Source organism: Nelumbo lutea, chromosome 5, assembly GCF_056320005.1.
Source record: "Nelumbo lutea isolate HS-2025 chromosome 5, American lotus-T2T, whole genome shotgun sequence".
NCBI classification, from domain to species: Eukaryota; Viridiplantae; Streptophyta; class Magnoliopsida; order Proteales; family Nelumbonaceae; genus Nelumbo; species Nelumbo lutea.
In genome coordinates, this window is record NC_142688.1 from 7,202,682 (window position 1) to 7,220,682 (window position 18,001).

Here is an 18,001-nt window from a genome sequence, read left to right on the forward strand (position 1 = left end):
CCGTTCCATCTCGATTTTCCATTTCTACTCCAATTAAACAAACCAATCATTTGGTTTGACCTTTGGAGTTGTTTGATTAAAAATACAAGAAAGTTTGAAAAAATTAATAAGCAAGTCCAGATTACCCTTGAAAGATATTTATATCAAAATAAGCTTAAAAGTGAAAATAGGATTATAGCTTATAACAGAACACATGTATTTAAGTAAACTTTTTTAAGGATCCCGTAGTGTAAACGGGTTCGCTCAGTTTTGATTGTACACAAGCTAAAGAGCTATTTTTTGTTATTTTTTAAATGAAAAAATCTATGATCCTAGAAATATATGATATTAAAAGGGATTTGATCAATCAAAACCCCTATGAATTTTGATAAAAATATATCTAATTAGTTACCCTTGATTGGTGATAATTTTTTCAGGCATCATATCTTTCTGGCATCATAGTTGAATCCCTTTTAAAATTTTCTTAGGCAAAGCGGGGTAACCTTTTTCCCAACCCCACTCCTCCCCCGATGAAACTGGTCTATGATCCTCTAATTTCCACCAGTTCTCCCCTACGACCAGCCAAAGACTATCAGTAATCTCTTTGATGAACATCCTCTATTGCATGCTTTTATCGGAAAGGGCACAGCAAGACTAGAGATGTGTACAGTGTTCAAAGCGAAAGGAAGAATTTAATGGAGCTCAAGTTTGAACTTCAAAGATTAAAGTTGACTCATCAAATCAAACTGTACTCAACCGAGATTTATTACAATTACTTAGACATGCGAATACCATTTTGCCATTCCATTATGGTGGAATATATCTTGTGTTAAATGGTAAGCCCCCGGGCATTTTATAGCCACTTCAGCCCTTCTCTACCAAGAGTCAAGATCCAATGGTCAATAATCCCATTTAAGAGGTCCAAAGAGATATATCTACATGATCATCAGATCATAAGAATTTATATTTTGAAGGGATCAATTTGAACTGTTGGTTAGGTTCTGTTAATTTTATTGAATTTACGTTTCATGCGACCACCGGTCCAGGATAAATCCGAGACTCCCAGTGATTTTGGAACATGCCAGTGTTTTAATCCGACACCAACTTGACGTGATATTGTCTTTTTCACATCTCTGGGGTCTCGGATTTATCCTGTGAACGTGGTCACAGGAAACGTGCTCTGAATTTTATATGCAAAGCAGATGGTTAGAATCTGGAAACACAATTAGTGGTGTAGTTCTTTCCTAGGACCCTTCCAATTGTAGCGTTAAATGCCTATGTGGATGTATACAACAGGAGAGAGGACAGAGAAAATAGGAGACCAGATTTATCATTTGCTCACTTATCCTCTTCTGTAGTTCTGCTATGAAGCATTGTCCGAAGAGAAAGAATGGAGACCAACTGGAAGTCTGAAACATTGAGACAAGTCTGCAGGAAGCCAGGATCCAAGTTTGGACGGACTCACTTCATTTTAAGCTCGGCTAATATATTTTTTGAAGTCAGTTACTTACATAACAAAACAAATTATACAAGTTTGGGATGTTAATTGTGGCCAGTGAATATCATATTGCGGACTTAATTAGCATATAAATTTGGGATGTAGGACACAATGGAACTCATTATGGAATTCCAACTTAACCCAGCTTAGCCTGAAAACCTTAGTAAACCTGGAATGTAGACCGAGATGAGCCGGGCTAACATCTGCGCATCAACAACCAGCTAATAGAAGGGGGGTGATTGGTGAGTCGTTATCTAATGTTGGTCCCTGCTATCCGGGGTCTTTGGAATGTAAACTAGATATGGACCTTACCCAAGTGGCCCCTCTCAGAATTGAAAGTTTGAAACGTCTTCTCATGCTTGTCAGGCGTCAGCCCGATACATTATCAGTAAATGTAAATGGCCTCTTAACAACAACCAGCTAATCTCAACCATTTTTATCTGATGAGATATGCTTTCTCTCCCTCGCCTTGCGGACCCCCTCTCTGGCTCTCTCTCTCTCTCTCTCTCTCTCTCTCTCTCTCTCTGGGCCATGGTCAGATCTGCAAGGGAATGGAACAAATCAGGTGCCTTCTGATTTCGTCCCTTTTCAAATGGAACTGACTACTCCCTATTCTCTCTATAATCAGTGGAGCGCTATATCATCAAACAAAGATTCACCCGGCATTGTCCAGTGGTGTGGTTGGACAGGAGACGTCCAGTCACATCACCCAACGTTGGATGAGATGGATATTAAGAGGCGAGAAATTTGATCGGGGTTAGAATCGTAAATTCGACATCCCACAACCAAAAAGTCCAAACTCGAAACAAAGTATCCCTTGTAAGCCAATATAGATAACCAAACAAGGATGCCCAACCAACCAACACGTGTAAAACAAAAGTGCCTTGGTGTTGGCGCCAATTCACACAGTTCACAGAGGATTTATATGAATGAACGTCAAATGTCAAGCCACCCTCCCATGCTTATGTGCCCTATGACATGCATGGAGTCCTCAAAAGAAACGGTCCTATCCAAGCGCAGCTGTTGCCCTTCCATCAGCCCCACCAACGTGTCATCCACTCCAACACTCCCTACCACGTACTCAGCGCCCAGACCCGCGTGCCACCTTCTCCTTCATCATCCTTTCTAGTTGCCCTCATCTTTGGCATACCTCGATGGCTAAGCTAAAAGGACCAACTCCACCCCTTATCCCAGAACCCTCTCGCCTCCTCTCTCCCCCTCCCTGTCTGGCTCCCTCTCCCAGTAATTCTAGTTTTCGTTTTCGACCCTTCTCCTCCTCTCATGACTCACAACTTGGTGGGCCTGCTCAGGCATCATCAAGAAAGCGGAATGAAGGAAACCATGATCATGAACTCCCTAAACATTTATTCCTCTTCCTCTAAAACTGATGAGATCATGTCAAGGTATAGACCCATTGCTCCCAAGCCTCAGATTCCCATGCATCCCATACTAGAGAGCCCAACGGCACCCAAAAACTTCTCATCCCATCTACGAGCTAGGCCTACCGTGTCCAGAAAGAGGAGCAGAACCGAAATCTCACCTACAACCCACAAGAGAGCAAGGGCGCATCTCCGAGGGTTCTCTTCTCTTTATCATACTGCATCCCTCGCCAAGAACACCCTACTCGGTCTATCCTTGCAGGGTTTTGCTCATGGGTTTCTCCGGTTTCCCATTCCTACTCCAGGTTTCGGCCCAAGTCCTAGTATGGAGGAGCCAACCGCAAAGCCTTCCAATCCAGTCACCCTTCCTCTTCTCCCATGTCCCTCTCCAGTTCCTGTTGCAGCCCAATCGGTACCAGAAATGGATAGCACAAACCCCTACTCTCAGAATGAAGAAAAGCTTTTGGACTTGAACTCCAGGATTGAAATACCGGAGGAAAAGGACCTGTTGCAAAAGCTGCAGGAACCCCCTAATGATCTACTGCGGAGGATGCAGGAACCACCCAGCTGCCGAAGCGTTATAACACCTCAGCCTGTGAGACCCATAGGGTCGAGCATCAGCGTTGTGTTCATTAGTGAGAATCCCACCCCAACTTTCAACATGCACACCTCTAAGAGACCAGAGGAGGTCGAGGAAGAAGTGGAGTCCGAAGCCTTACCAGCTGTTGTCTCCGATTCTAACCACAAGGTTAGACTGGCAAATTCTGCGTACAAGGAGATGGTGGGGCAGCCAGAGTGCCCGTGGCTTGATGCAACCTATGATGGACGATTAAGGGGCAGTGCATGCAAGAGGATCAGCGGGGAGGTGATGTTGGACATTCCAGGTTTAAAAGTACCGGTTTCTTCAAATGGGTTCTCCTGCAGGGTGACGATAGAGTGGGGAAGCAACGGGAAAAAGTGTTCAATCAATGCTCCTTGTGATGTAATCAGACTGTCCTGCGAGTCCAAGGACTATTTGTTCACATGGAAGTTCCATACCAGTGAGGCTTCAAAGTCCAGTTTTAACGCTTAAAAGTCTTTCGTTTCGTTGTATATAGCATAAAGAGTGTAATATAAATGCACCTTACTATAGAAATAATGGAAATGAAGCATAGTACATTTCATCAGTGTGGTTTTCTTATTAGAAGGGCAAATCTTCACTTGTGAGAAGAGGAAAGATCGGATAACAAAGATATGCCGAGCCTCGTTAAATCACCTTTCGCAACTTAAGAACGGGGTGGGAAGATGGATTCAGTTTTACTCACTCTTGGGTGGGCCCTTCCACTTGAAGTTGTCCGCATATGCCTTGGGCTGTAGGAAAGAAAAAAAAATAGACATCAATAAAATGAAACCACATACATTGTGCGGTAGCCAAAAATAAAATATAAACACTGACCGAGAAGAGAGCTAAAACATAACATGAGTGAAAAGGAAATAGAAAATGTAGTGTAGCCAAACATTCTAGGACATCAATTGGTTCAATTCATGTGGTCAAGTGCTGGGCGACACGAATAATATCCTGGTCCCACTACAAAACACAGACCTGCTCAAGTGCTAGTCTTTAGCTATATGGTTGTAGCGTGCTGGGCAACACAAATGGCACCCCGATCCCACTCCAAAATAGAGACATGCACAAGTGCTAATCTTAGAGGAATGGGAGTGACATTACAGTGATCGCCTCGCACAATCGTAAGTCACACGGAATTTGTAGATCAAGTTAATTGTTACCATACTCATAAAAAAAGTCAATTGTTATATAATAATATCAAAAGGGAAACAACAGACGGCTGGTTGTCCGAAGTATTGTTATATAATAATATCAAAAGGGAAACACAGACGGCTGGTTGTCCGAAGTGCATATCTGGCAATGTGGCTAATATTGTCTAGAAAACTGTGGTGATAATCCATTACATAGCAACATTAACTATTTGTTTAAAACATGATAATTACAATTTAATCAATGATGCCTTGTCATAACTCATAAGGCACCACAGCATGCATACTGCCATTAAAAACTTCTGTACAGTAGCCTTGTTATGCTTTTGCGAAGCTAAATTTTTTACCCTCTCAAGACCTTTTTTTTGGTTAGTCTCAAGATCAATACAGCCACATTCTCAGCTGTAGAGCATACTGCATATAGCTCAGATCCAATAAATTATTTATACCAATAAAAACGCACAGTATACAGAAGCCATAACCATTTTAAAAACTTCGGAGAAACTTGATGATGTCTAATGAACAAAGGCAATGGGAAACAAAAAACAACTACCAATCCTTAAATTAAGCCTCTGCTTGGATAAGCTTTTGCTTTTGAGATTGAGCTATGGGAAACAAAACGAGCCAAAAAAGTGTTTTGAGCGTTTGGTGAGAGTTGCTTTTAAAAACTTAACAATCTAAAGCCAAAACACTTTTAAGCTCCAAAGGACAAAACCTAAAATTGGGGTTTCCTGAAGCTTATCCAAACACAACTTAAATTTTTAGTTCTGATTGTTCTATGGAATGGAACTCTGATGAAAAAATAAATCAATTTTAACATGTTTACCAATTAAAGATGAGTTCTCAACAAATTTGACAGGATCTTGATCAGATTAAATGTTTCCAATTCAACTTTTATGACTGGAATATCTAGGTTCTAGAAGGAAACCTTACCAAAATATCATTTACAGCAAACAATGGCAAAGAGTAGCAAAAAAAATGCATTAGCACATTTTGGCCACAGTTTTTAAAATCTTTTCAAGCTAACTCAAAATGATACAATATTACTAGATTTTTTTTTATCAGTAAAAGTGATTTTATTAAGAAAATGATATGAGAATTAGTACAGAAATTGAGTAGCCTCGGCTACCCCATTATCCTTTAAAATTCCACCTAAGATTTTGCTTTACATCCTTACAACTGAGCCCAAAAACAATGTTCCCTATTAGCCCCTTGCTTAGCTAGCTGGTCCGCAAATCCATTTGCTGCTCTTGGAGTCCACTGAAATAATATTACTAGAAATTTCCATCAATACAAATTACAAAGTTATGGTCTTCAAAAGTTTTTTGGAATCTGGGAACAGGTTTACCACTAGAAAACCTCAGAACTATTGACTGGTGTTTATTATAGCTCTCTGATCATTTTATTTTTGAAAATTAGCCACTTCCCATTGCATAGATTATCATAAGCCTGCCAGTACTATGCCCTTCAGTGCCATTATCAGTCTATTGTTTGGCCTCCACTTCTATGAAAATGATGCAGGTGAAAAACCATTAAGTTGGGCAACTCAGAATAACCAAGGTTCACTTACCCTCTTTTCACTCTAAACTCTACCCAAATCAACAGCACTTTCGACAGGGTTTTATAAGTACTATCTGCCAAACTAAGTACTTCTACAGAATTTTATTAGCAACACTTTCATATCTATTGTTGATTTCGTTAAACAGTGGAGTTTGTTGGATCTAATCTTCTCCTGACCTAAAGTCTTCACTTACAAGCTGCTTCATCTCATCACTATTCACAAATTCTTAGGCATCTAGGCGAACCCTCCGGGTGAACTCAACGTAAAGAAAGTCAGTGAGTGCTTACTAATAGCGAAAGGCTAATATCTCTCCGTCAGAAGGCGAACATCAGGTAACTTCGTGCTGTAAGACGACTGGTTGGTAATGAAAGGCAATGTACTAAGAAAGCGCAACTCTATTAGGCCGAGCGAGAAAGAAAGGTTGTCAGTGCGGGTAAGAAAGAGAGGTGAGGTGACTAGCTTAGTGACTGTATTCAATCTAAAAGGTTGGCTAAGTGACCGTCAGTGCTGTTACCTTATAGTAAGAAAGCGGTCTTTCAGTCTTTAACAGTTGCTTCAAAAGTCAATTCAAGGTTTCCTTTTTTTTAAACTCTGCCACTGGTCAAAGCTTTTTCTTGCATTGTTGGTTTGACGCCTAGAAAAGGGAGATTGCTCTATCAGGTTGGCATGGAACACTTCAATAAAAATTTCACATTAATCCTTCCTCTTAAACAGAAGCATGGTCTATCCTCAACATGATTAGGACTGATAACTAATTACAAGGTGAAGGCCAATGACATAAGTTCATATAATAGGAAGAAAAAAAGACACATGTGCACTTCATCTATATGCTGCAAGGATTCTGTAGGGCAGGCAACATGATACAAGATATTTTGGATTTACATTTCACATACAAGATTACAGGGATGGAATTGAAAAATTGTAATCCCAGAATGTAAATCCTGTAAATCCCGTAAAACCTTGGGATGTTCTTCAATTCTTAGGCCTACCATGCATTGTTTCCTAATCCTCAACTTGTGATTATATTACTGAATCTAATAACTAATCAATCTAAAATGGAACTTCCAGTAGAAAAGCTAATATGATACAAAAGCCAGTGTACAAAGAATATCAAACCTTTAGCAGAGGTGTATGACGCTTTTTAACCTGCAAAAAAGTTGGCAAGGTCATGTCAAGTATGTGTAACATGTGAAGAATATAAGGGGTTAATTGCAAAATATGGTCATCAGGAAAATCAGATAGGAAGGAGAAAAAAATGAAGTGGCATCAACCTTCTTCACATTCTAAGCTAATGATCAAGACAAGCTAACATATAACAACAATAATAATCATAATTATAACTAAAAATGCACAATGAGAATAGGAGCAAAAAAAAATACAGCCAAACCACTTCAATCTTTAACAAGGTTTTGAACTTCAAGCCCATCCAAATTCCAAAGGATGAGTGGAAAAAGGAAATTGTACCAAAATAAACCCCCAGATGCTCCACCACTTTATTCAATGTTTCCAACTACTTAGCAAAACCAAATTTTTTAAAAAGCCAATTTCTGCCTAGTTTTAAAGATTTAAATGAAGAGTATCTCATAGTGAGAGTTCTCTTCAAACTAATTCAGGAGGTGCACTTATGTGCATAAACATCACTTTTTTGGGGGCATTCAGTGCTATGCACCATTAATAACTTCCCCCTGACCCCTTTTTCCCCAAAGTGCTGGTTGTGGGATTTGATTCCGCGTTGACACTGTAACAAACCAGCTAACAAACCACTAAAAATGATGGCTGGTCCTCAGGCACTATTGGCATTGAGCTATGGACTATGATGAGATTTTCCTTCTTTCTACACACAAAAAGATAAATAACCATATCATTTTTCTTGTTTTTTGATCAGTAGCTGTGGAAATTCTATTTATTTATTTATTTATCAATAACCGTTGAAATTTTAATAATGATATAAAAACTGTACAGTGCTAATTAGAGCTGCAATTTGAGCTGAGTTAGCCCAAACCCAACCCAAAAATGTCAGGTTGGTTAGGGTTAGGGCTGGGGTTGAGGCCTTGGCGTATGCATATTTGTATGTCAACAATAAGTTTAAAAGCAAAATTTTAAAAGAATGATAACTATGTTCTTTTACATATAATAATGCTAAAACTGAATTGATCTGGAAATAAGAACATTTGGCAAAAGGAAATAGAGAAATTGGGCCAACTCGAACCTAACCCAGCACAACCCAACCTGAAAACTTCGGGTTGGGTTAGGGTTAGGTTGGGGGCTCCACAGCTTGGGTTGCGTTACCTAACCCAACTTGCTCCCCTAGTGCTAATGTACACTCTCATATACACACAGTAGCAGCTCTATTCAATAGACAAACTGTTTTACCCCAGAGTGTATTCGCCCAATAACGATGGCAATACCTGTCTACTTAAGGCCTCACAGGCTGGAGAATCTGCAAAAAAATTAGCAGATTCAGGTGTCCAAGAAGTTTCTGCTTGCAATATATGAATGAGGTGCCTCCTAATTTCATTTCTGCAATTCCAAGGTCCTGCCACTTCTCCTTTCAACCAGCAGATCTATAACCACTCCCAAAAAGTCTGATGAATTAACCAACCTCAGCCCCTGAAGTGCTGCCTATAATTTAGCTCTAGTGAAGTTTCCAACTCCAACTTATCCAGAAAAAAAAAGTCCACTGTCCCCTTCATAGTCTTTAAAAGCACCACCAATACCTAATTCTCCAAGATAACCAATACTACAGCCATCAAAGTTCATCTTATTCTGCCCTGTGGGGGAGGGATCCATGCTATGTTGGATTTGTTTCTCATTGTTGATGCTGATGCCACCATAGACCAACCTCTGAGCATATATTCTGTGGTAAAGCATGAAAGTTCCTCTCTTTATCTTCTCCCAATAAATAACTCTTGTGTCAATCAGGCCAGTTATTGATACTCTGGCCTTAGCTAAGCAACCTTATCTTAAGGAACAGTCATGTGGACTCTGCAGTTGATAGAATTAAGGTATTGGCTTATGTAGCAGTTTCTAGAGAAAGCGTTTTCAACTAAAGCAGGAAAGCAATAATCTGTTATTGTGAATCATTAATAGAAAACCACATTAATAAGTAAAGAAGAAAAGCGTTTTTGTTGTATTCATTTTTATTTGGCCTGCTTGAGTAAGAGGTTCTTGGGTGCAGTCCTTCATTGTGTAGACTAGACAATGGTACTTTCTATTATTGTCCTCTCTTTATATGCTAAAAGATCTTTTTTATCTGGTCACAATAATGAAGTCAGAAGAAAGAAAGAGACAGTATAAATCCAAAACCTCAACAAAGGCAAAACCAGAAAATAAAGAATCAAAATGTTACACATAGGTTCTTTTTTATTAATTGTCATGCATATTTATCAAAAAAAAAATTAATTGTTATGTATAATGTATACATAAGAGAAGTAGAGAAGGGTTTCTGGATGCTAGTTGTTTATAGATCCTGATTTTCTATATTTGTATTCTCTACTAGTTTTCATTCAATAATTTGCTTATACTCTTTTTGAGACTCTTTTGTGTTGTTCCCATGCTTCTGGGCAGTGTTGCATAGGCATGGACATGGGAATCAGAAGCCAATGTGTGTCCAGGAGCCTGACTTGGCAAAGATGGGAAAACATGGACTCGTAGAAATGCATATGGAAAAAGTATATACTATCAAAATAGCTCATATTTTTTGGGTTCTAACTATATATACCCCATTCTGATTTATATTTTTCTTAGAAGAGAGAGAGAGATTCTGAGGCTTAAGCCTCATGAATCAGAATATCCTACCATCTCACCTCATGCCTTTGCCTTTTAAGGTACCACTTTGGGTGACCTCTCAAAATTTTTAAGATGACTGCCCTCCACATGAACTAAAGTTTGGTAATGGATAGATACACAGAGAGGGGGGATGGTATTGTATGACAAGATTCTTATTACAAAGTACAAACAAGGAGAAAGAATATAAAAAACAAAAGTTCAAAGATACAAAGATTCCTGAATAACTCATTTTCTTTGAAACTCAAAGAACTATGGAACCATACCGCATACTCCCAACCATGTCTTTCAGCAAATGCCCTTGCTGCTTCTTCACTATCGAAACTAAGTCCTGCATCACCAACATTGGCATATGGGTCCCCTGTGGATGTCCAGCCCATTAATGGATTTTCCCACCTAAAAGTGCAAGTTGATAATAAGAAACAGGTTATCACATTATTAAGAAATATGGTCCAAGGGAGTATTTAAAAGTACTACAATATCTCAATTACAAATTTAACTTATGTTAGTAAAGAGCCTGTATTGTGGACCCAGATAAAAACATCATTTTAGAACACTGGATCATCTTTCAAGACTCAAGTAACCTCTAATATATTAAGAAATATGGTCCAAGGGAGTATTTAAAAGTACTACAATATCTCAATTACAAATTTAACTTATGTTAGTAAAGAGCCTGCATTGTGGACCCAGATGAAAATGCCATTTTAGAACACTGGATCATCTTTCAAGACTCAAGTAACCTCTAATATTGCCCATGTGTGACAATTGGCAAGCATTATCTGATGACAGGCCAGCTATATCTTTTCTTTCTTTATTGGGCCTATTATGCTACTTTATTTTTTATATTGTGTTAGTGCGCTGTTAGAGTGTTTCTTTATTAGGCCCATGGGCCACATTTCTTTATTATTTTATGGATGCCACCTCACCATGGTTGCAGATATAATTTATTCTTTATTTCATCTTTAATATAAAAGAAACTGGGGACTCTCATGACCCCTGTTACTTGGAGTGGGTTGCTCTCCATTCTTCTCTTCTTCCCTCTTCTTCTCTCTTGCTACAACTCTCTTTTCTCTCAATTCTTATTTTCTGCACTAATTTTAGAGAGCTTTTATTGCCAAAATTAACCTACTTGACATCATAGCAGATTCTTTTCTTCTTCCATTGAGATAGACCCATGTACGTTGGGCTTGAAGGTGCTGAATTGCTGATAAGTCTGGTTGATGTTGCTTGGTCTTTTAAAGATTTTTGGAGAGTTGTTTGAATTAGTTTTTCTGCCTAGAGAAGTATTCTAAGGTGTGCTGCCTAACATCGAGAGAAGACTAGACTGATTAGTCTGCTTGATGTTGCTTGGTCTTTTAAGATTTTTGGAGAGGCTTTTGAATAGTTTTTTTCTGCCTGCAGAGGTGTTCTAAGGTGTGCTACCCAAAATTGAGAGAAGGCCAGAGAATTCTGACCTGAAAGAGGTAAGGTGTAATAGAGGCATTCTAGGATTGGCACTTGGGTTCCGTTTAGCCCCTTTCTCTTAATTATTGAGATTATCAGCCACTGGAACCATTTCTGGAGAGCCTAGTGTGAGAAGCACCTAGTTCTCCTTTATCCCAGTGGTGCGAGGGTTGATCAACCCTGAGAGATATTTGTGGCTTGTATCCATTATCTTCAAAAGAGTGTTAGATCTAGATTTGTTTACCTTCTTGTCTTGTTGTGAAAATGATGAATGTCGTGCAAGAATTTGATATGCATATACTGATAAATTCATAGGGTAAAATTTATATAAAAAAAATTGCACATGGACATGTCACTGCCATTTTAGAAACCATCCTCCCCCCACCCACAATGAATTCATGAAGATATCTCCTAAAGCTTTGGGCATCACTCAGAACAAAGAAATCAAGACTAACCAATTCCACAACGGATTTTTTGAGGAATAGGTCTTACATGGGGTTTTCCACATGATTTGGTGAATCAGATGATATGGAAAATTTTAAAATCAGAATCATCAAATTGATTCCTCCAACCAAACATCCTCAAAATCATCACAAGAACGAAATGCAAAATATTTAATTCAACTGAAAATGGCTTTTTATCCATACTTAAATTCAACTTACATGGAAACTGGCCCTTTCTGGGTGAATGTAAGTGATCCAATCTCGAAAAATATTCAGTGCTCTACTCATAGCCAATTGGTGCTTGAGGGAATTAGGCAACTAGTACAGTATAAACTAACTAATGACAATTTTGAATAAATAAAATATAGAGGAGTCACCAGGTAAACTGAGTATGCCAATTGTCATGTTCAATATAGATTATTCAACCCACCCCAACCCCAACCTGGTCTGCCCATGATGGGTTTTAATACTGGAATATCATACCTGTTAAATTAAATGCCATTAGAACTGCTTACCACCATAGTTACAAACACACACACACAGCTTACTTTTGATTAATTTTTTGATATATACAACTAATTTATAAAAGATATAAAATTAAAAAAAAAAAAAAAACTGAAGACCATAGAGCTTACTTCTGGGTTGACAGAAAATTAATTTTCCACCTTCCAACTTTTCCAGAACCTTGTTGGGATGCAGTTCGAGCAGGTGAATAAATTACAACCTGCCAAGCATGAAAGGAAATGAAATAAACCAATTGAAGTAAAAAAAAAAAAAAAGGAAATAATCAAATAAACAAGTAGGTCTTGGTCGCAAAATAAGCATGTCTCAGTACTTATTGACTTGCTACGATTAGGGATTAGGATATAATATCTTAAAGTTCAAGATGAACTTGAATAAATGTTGATTTAGATAATCTCTGCATTATCTACTAAACATCTAGACAATTAAAAATAAAAAACTTTTCCAAGCAGGCATACCTCATACTGGTTTTTGATAAATAATATACACTTGTAATTAGAAAAAAAAAAGATGTCTTATTTTATAATAATGATGAATGGATGATAATTAAGAACCTCTTGACTACTAATATTGTTAAGAGTGTGACTGATATTGTCCCTTCCAATGTCTTGAACTCATGTTTCCATGAGCTTCTAGAGGATTGGGGTAGAGGACTCTATAGAGTTGTTATTAGATGCATGAGAGAACATCTAATGGGAGATTGAGCCATTCTATTAGAGGTCTCTGTCACCATCATGAACATCTAGCTCAAATAGATCTCGAGGTTACCCAATTTCATAGCTAATGGGCTTGCCAAGGAAAGGATGTTGATTAATGAGTTATTATTGGGTTTTCTATGATGCTGTGCTTGTATCTATTTTGCCTCTTTTTATCAGGTTGGGGTTTGAGACCTTGAATTTGTTAGGGTCTGTTGCTTGGCCAGTTATTCCTATTATGAATTTTCTTTTCTTTGGGACCATTAGCTTTTATACTTTCTTCTATACTATCTTTCTAAATGAATTGTTTTCATATTAATGAAAAATATTTCTAGTTCATGATTTAGCTGCCACTCATCAGGGATTTGGTGCCCAATTATTTGACTAAATAAAGATTTGTCTCCAACTCTAAAAAGAAAAAAAAAAGTGATTTGAGAAGGAAAAGTAGTGAAGTCTATGAGAGATGTACAAAAGTCACATGACCCAGCTTAAATTTGTATACACACGTTTCCCTAAATCAACTCTATTGCGGTCAACATAGCTGCAAGCTCCTGATTTTCCATTAATTTCACGAAAAGTGCAACATTCTTCCCACTGAAACTGATAAAGTATTTGCTCAACTTCCGTCCCATACAAATATTACTTCCATTATAACCATATTTCTCAGTTTCCCGCATATCTGAGGATGTAAGCTACTTGCATTTGAACTTCCGTGAGTATAATATTACAAATACCATTTCAGACTTTAGAGTTTTTCTAGTAAAGCAAATGGACCTGGGGTAGTAGCAAGGTCCCTGGGATAGGACAGTTGCACTTCCACCATTGTCTTAAATTGATGTTTTCTAGTAAAGAAACTAAACTTAGTAAAGTTATTTAAAATATGGGAAGATAATCGCATATGTTGTCATCAGAAGAAAATATTACATGGATAGAAACTAGAATAATCGGTGAGGCAATTGAAAACATGATCTGGATATTTTCTATCTCAACCTATTTAGAACATAAAATCACGCCTAAATAAATAGAATTGCAACCAATAATCATTACTGAGAAGTTCACGGTTCTGGAACAAACTTCGAACCCTAATGACACAATGCAGCTAAAACTGATAAAGGAGGGATGAACCTAATACCTGGACGGTGGGGATCAGGAGGCGCTAATAAGTTTTATTTTGTATAATTGACGAAACAACATAATCCTTCTAAGAGATCTAAAAGAACAAAAAGGTTGTTGTGAAAAAGTCTGGTAAATGCAAGAATCAGACAGTAATCGTACCCTCCTTCGAAGATGCTCTTCGGGGATTCCCGAAACGACTCCGACCTCTCCGGGCTTGACCTCCACCAAAGCGTCTGCGGAGAACGATCTGGGCGCTGAGATAAAAGCAGGACGAAGCACACGGGCAGAAGATAACCCCCGTTGCAGAGCATTTGCCATCTCCAACAATTACTTGTTTCTCCAAATGAATTCCTCAATCGTGTTTCTTTACGATATCAAATCAGAGGGAAGTGCTGCCTGCTTCTACCGTAGCCACAGTGCGCAATGCGCATCCTAACAGCGTATCTACTGTTTAAGGCCTTTTGTGGAGGGAAAAACTTTGGCTGTATGTAAAAACAGGAAGACTGCTATGAATGACATCTCATAACGAGAGTGTGGGCGAAAAAGTATTTACACTCAATTTTTTAATGGAAAAGATAGATGAAGACTTGAATTAACTAATGTGTCAAGCTCTAAATAGGGGCTGAACCGCTGCTTTCTGAGCACTGTGGGCCCCATTTGAGAGCGCTTTAAGCCAAACATAACTTTAGGCTTTAGCCTTTCTTGAACTGCTTTCAAGAAATTAGTTTATTGAAAAATCAATTTTTGGGGGGAATGAAAGCATATTTGGGCTTTCGATGAATTAAAAATAAATAAATAAATTTGGGCTTTTGGGTTTTCACCAAACATATATTCCAAGCTTTTCATGTGGGGCTTACCTTGCAAAGCAAGAAGCCGCTGTATGAAAGCCCTCCCAAACAGATACATTGAAGAAACTCTTTATTCACAACTTTTCTATATAAAATAAATAAATAAACCATTGTTTGTTTTTCCAATTGAATAAAACCCCAATGAGAAGTTGGTAATAATATTGATGTGGTCCAAGAGATTTGAAGACATGGTCAATCTAAGTAGGACTGGTAATTGATTATCCGAATTTGAATTTGATCCCATTAAGGGTGATCGAAATTTGATCTTAGTAAAGCTGGGTTTATAATTATGTATAGTTAAAATTTTATTTAAATATGTATATATATATATATATATATATATATATATATATATATATGATTGTGTATAATTAAAATTTATGGTCTATCTATTAGTAAGTTGAGTTTATGTAAAGAGTGAATAGTTCAAGTTTCATAATTTATTTTCAATATATTTTGTTCATAATACAAAATTTGTTTAAAATTGTGTATAATTAATTTATTAATGCATTCAACATTTGTTTACAATTCAAATCCGATTATAAATGAATTAAAATTGGATTTGCTTGATATATGATTCCATCTGATTCATTGTAGTCTTAAATCCAATGGATTTAATATGATGGATGGTCTAAATTGCCCATAAGCCCCCCTCCACATATGCAAGCATGGCCATGAAATTTAATATTGTTAGATTTAATCTTATGGGTGTCCGATTATATGATTGCATAGATGTATACATGCATTTCTTATTTTTGTAAATGAATAAAGTGCATAATTGATTCATGTTATTATGATATGTTTTTGTGTAATACCCTTAAACTGGACACTTATGAGACTCGTGTTAGTTTAGAATCTTCACAGTCGTTTGATAGATTTTGGAAAATTTGTCCTCCCAATGTTGACACTGATGTGCCGCCAAGTTGGTTGGGGTGGCTTTCTTAGCTATCAGGTTGAGACCTGGGGTACATGCAGTGTGGATTTTCTTGAAACCTTGAACCAGACCAAATTTCAGTATTGCCCTTGACCTTGGAGATAGATGGGCAAAACTGGATTGTTACACCTGATCCCTAGACTCGATTATGGTATTGCACTAGGTGTTGGATTTGGCTGTCTTTGATATACCAATCAGTGACATCTTTTACCAGGTCAAAACCTGGGTATGTTGGGACAGTTCGTGAATTCACCTAAGTGGGTGATCATAGTGACATGATCAACCCCTTTGTTGGACAAAGTGAATGATCGGAGAAATGCACTTTCTCTAATGGAAACCTAAACTGCTGGCAGTGGATTTCAAATGTGTTTGAAATTTGATTTTGCAAAATGTATTTATATAAAGATATACTTACATATTATGGTTTCAAATTTGTTCACAAAATGTTTTAATTCCCGGGATCCATGTGAGTAGAGAGTGCAATACTGTACCTTGCAGCCAAGGGAGAGGTCCTCTCTTGTTAGGCAGTGTTTGATCATTATGGGTTGGGAGGTTAAGTGTAAGACCATTGGGGGTAAAACATGATGGGCTAATCTTGTATCTGCCCACAGTTCTTGGGTTTTCATAAGGTGACTGGATCGAATAACCATTTAGTGCAAATGTTGGGCCCATTAAGAGCTCATGGTGATGGATTCAGGGGTTTATTGTCTCCTACAGTGAATTCGGCCAAGCCTTGTAACAGAGGCTGGGCTGAACCCATGTGGCTGATGCATAGATCAATGTTAGGATCCCACGCCATATAAAGAGAGCCAATTGGGTAGCATGTTAAGGAGCAAGTGAGCACATAAGCTTAATGGGCCTAAGGCCCAATTCAAACTAGGCTTAAGTTAGTTAATTAAAAGGGGCAAGATCTGATTTATAATCTGATTAGGATTAGCTGAAGTATAAGATAAGTCTTATCCATTTAAGAGTCTAAATTCAAATATCAGATTTGGATCAAGAAACTCTTCCCTAATTAGATTAGGAGGCTGATCCAAAGAAGACTATAAATAGTGGCGAATTCCTCAGTTTTACACACAACAATTTGTATAGTTCTTTCCTGTTCTTGCCATCCCTACTCAGCTCGATTTCCACTTGTGGATCTGATAGAAAAAGGTTCTTGATATTGTTTCTTGGCTGAAGAAATAATCTAAAGTTGTACTCACCAGCCCTTGTTTCATTATTGCTGAAGAACCATCATACTGATCTCGTTTCACCACACACTATGTCATATTCATTGGAGGCGGGTTTTGGTCTTATCCTTGGGCGTGAACACCTTCATTGGGAGTTACTGTTACTTCGTATCAGATATTTCTCTCTCTCTTCCTTTGGTTTCAGATATGGTCCGGTTTGTTTTAAGAATGATCATTAAAAATGCAGCTTTCTAAAATAGGGAATGTTATTCTCAGATGGAAGAGAGAAATTTTTGAAGTTTCGCCCAACCTTCTTGCAAGGTATGGCCATCCATAAGATGGATATCTTATCCCTTCATTTAATATGATGGATGATCTAAATTGCCCATAAACTCCCCTCCACATATGCAAGCATGGCCATGAAATTTAATATTGTTTGATTTAATCTTATGGGTGTTCGATTAATTGATTACACAATGTATACATGCACTTCTTACTTTTGAAAAGTAGTTTTATAAAATTTAAAAATTTCCACCAAAAGTTCTTGTTTTTAATTTTGTATTTTTCCCTCTTACCTTGTCTCACATCGAACACTTAACAAAATTTCCCTTAAGCATAGGAACTTGCTTACATTCCTTAAAGGTATAAAGTAGAAAGTATAAAAATATGCTATTATGCAATACACGTGTGTGAGCAAAGTATGCTTCTAATGGTCACAGAAATGCCACGAGATACCTTGGGAAGTTGAATCATGACTGTTAATCTTCCGTTCTGTGAGCTAATGGTCATAATTTAATTGAGTGTCATCAAAAGATACCATTAAAATTTTAATAATTATCAATCATTAAAATAGTTAATTGTCTATCAAAA

At 37.7% G+C, this 18,001-nt stretch overlaps 2 protein-coding genes across 2 annotated transcripts; one reads left to right on the forward strand and one right to left on the reverse strand.

Moving 5' to 3' along the window:
* Positions 1-2,806: 2,806 nt before the first annotated feature.
* LOC148850079 (uncharacterized) lies at positions 2,807-3,928 on the forward strand. Its single transcript, XM_088944151.1, has one exon. It carries the CDS (start codon positions 2,807-2,809, stop codon positions 3,926-3,928), a length of 1,122 nt encoding a protein of 373 aa, XP_088800277.1.
* FRO1 (NADH-ubiquinone oxidoreductase-like protein) lies at positions 3,916-14,760 on the reverse strand. The gene is made up of 5 exons (XM_088944827.1): positions 14,337-14,760; positions 12,480-12,568; positions 10,225-10,354; positions 7,289-7,318; positions 3,916-4,206 (listed from the first exon to the last, which is right to left on the reverse strand). Exons 1-5 carry the CDS (start codon positions 14,493-14,495, stop codon positions 4,153-4,155), a joined length of 462 nt encoding a protein of 153 aa, XP_088800953.1. The 5' UTR covers positions 14,496-14,760; the 3' UTR covers positions 3,916-4,152.
* Between the last annotated feature and the right edge of the window lie 3,241 nt (positions 14,761-18,001).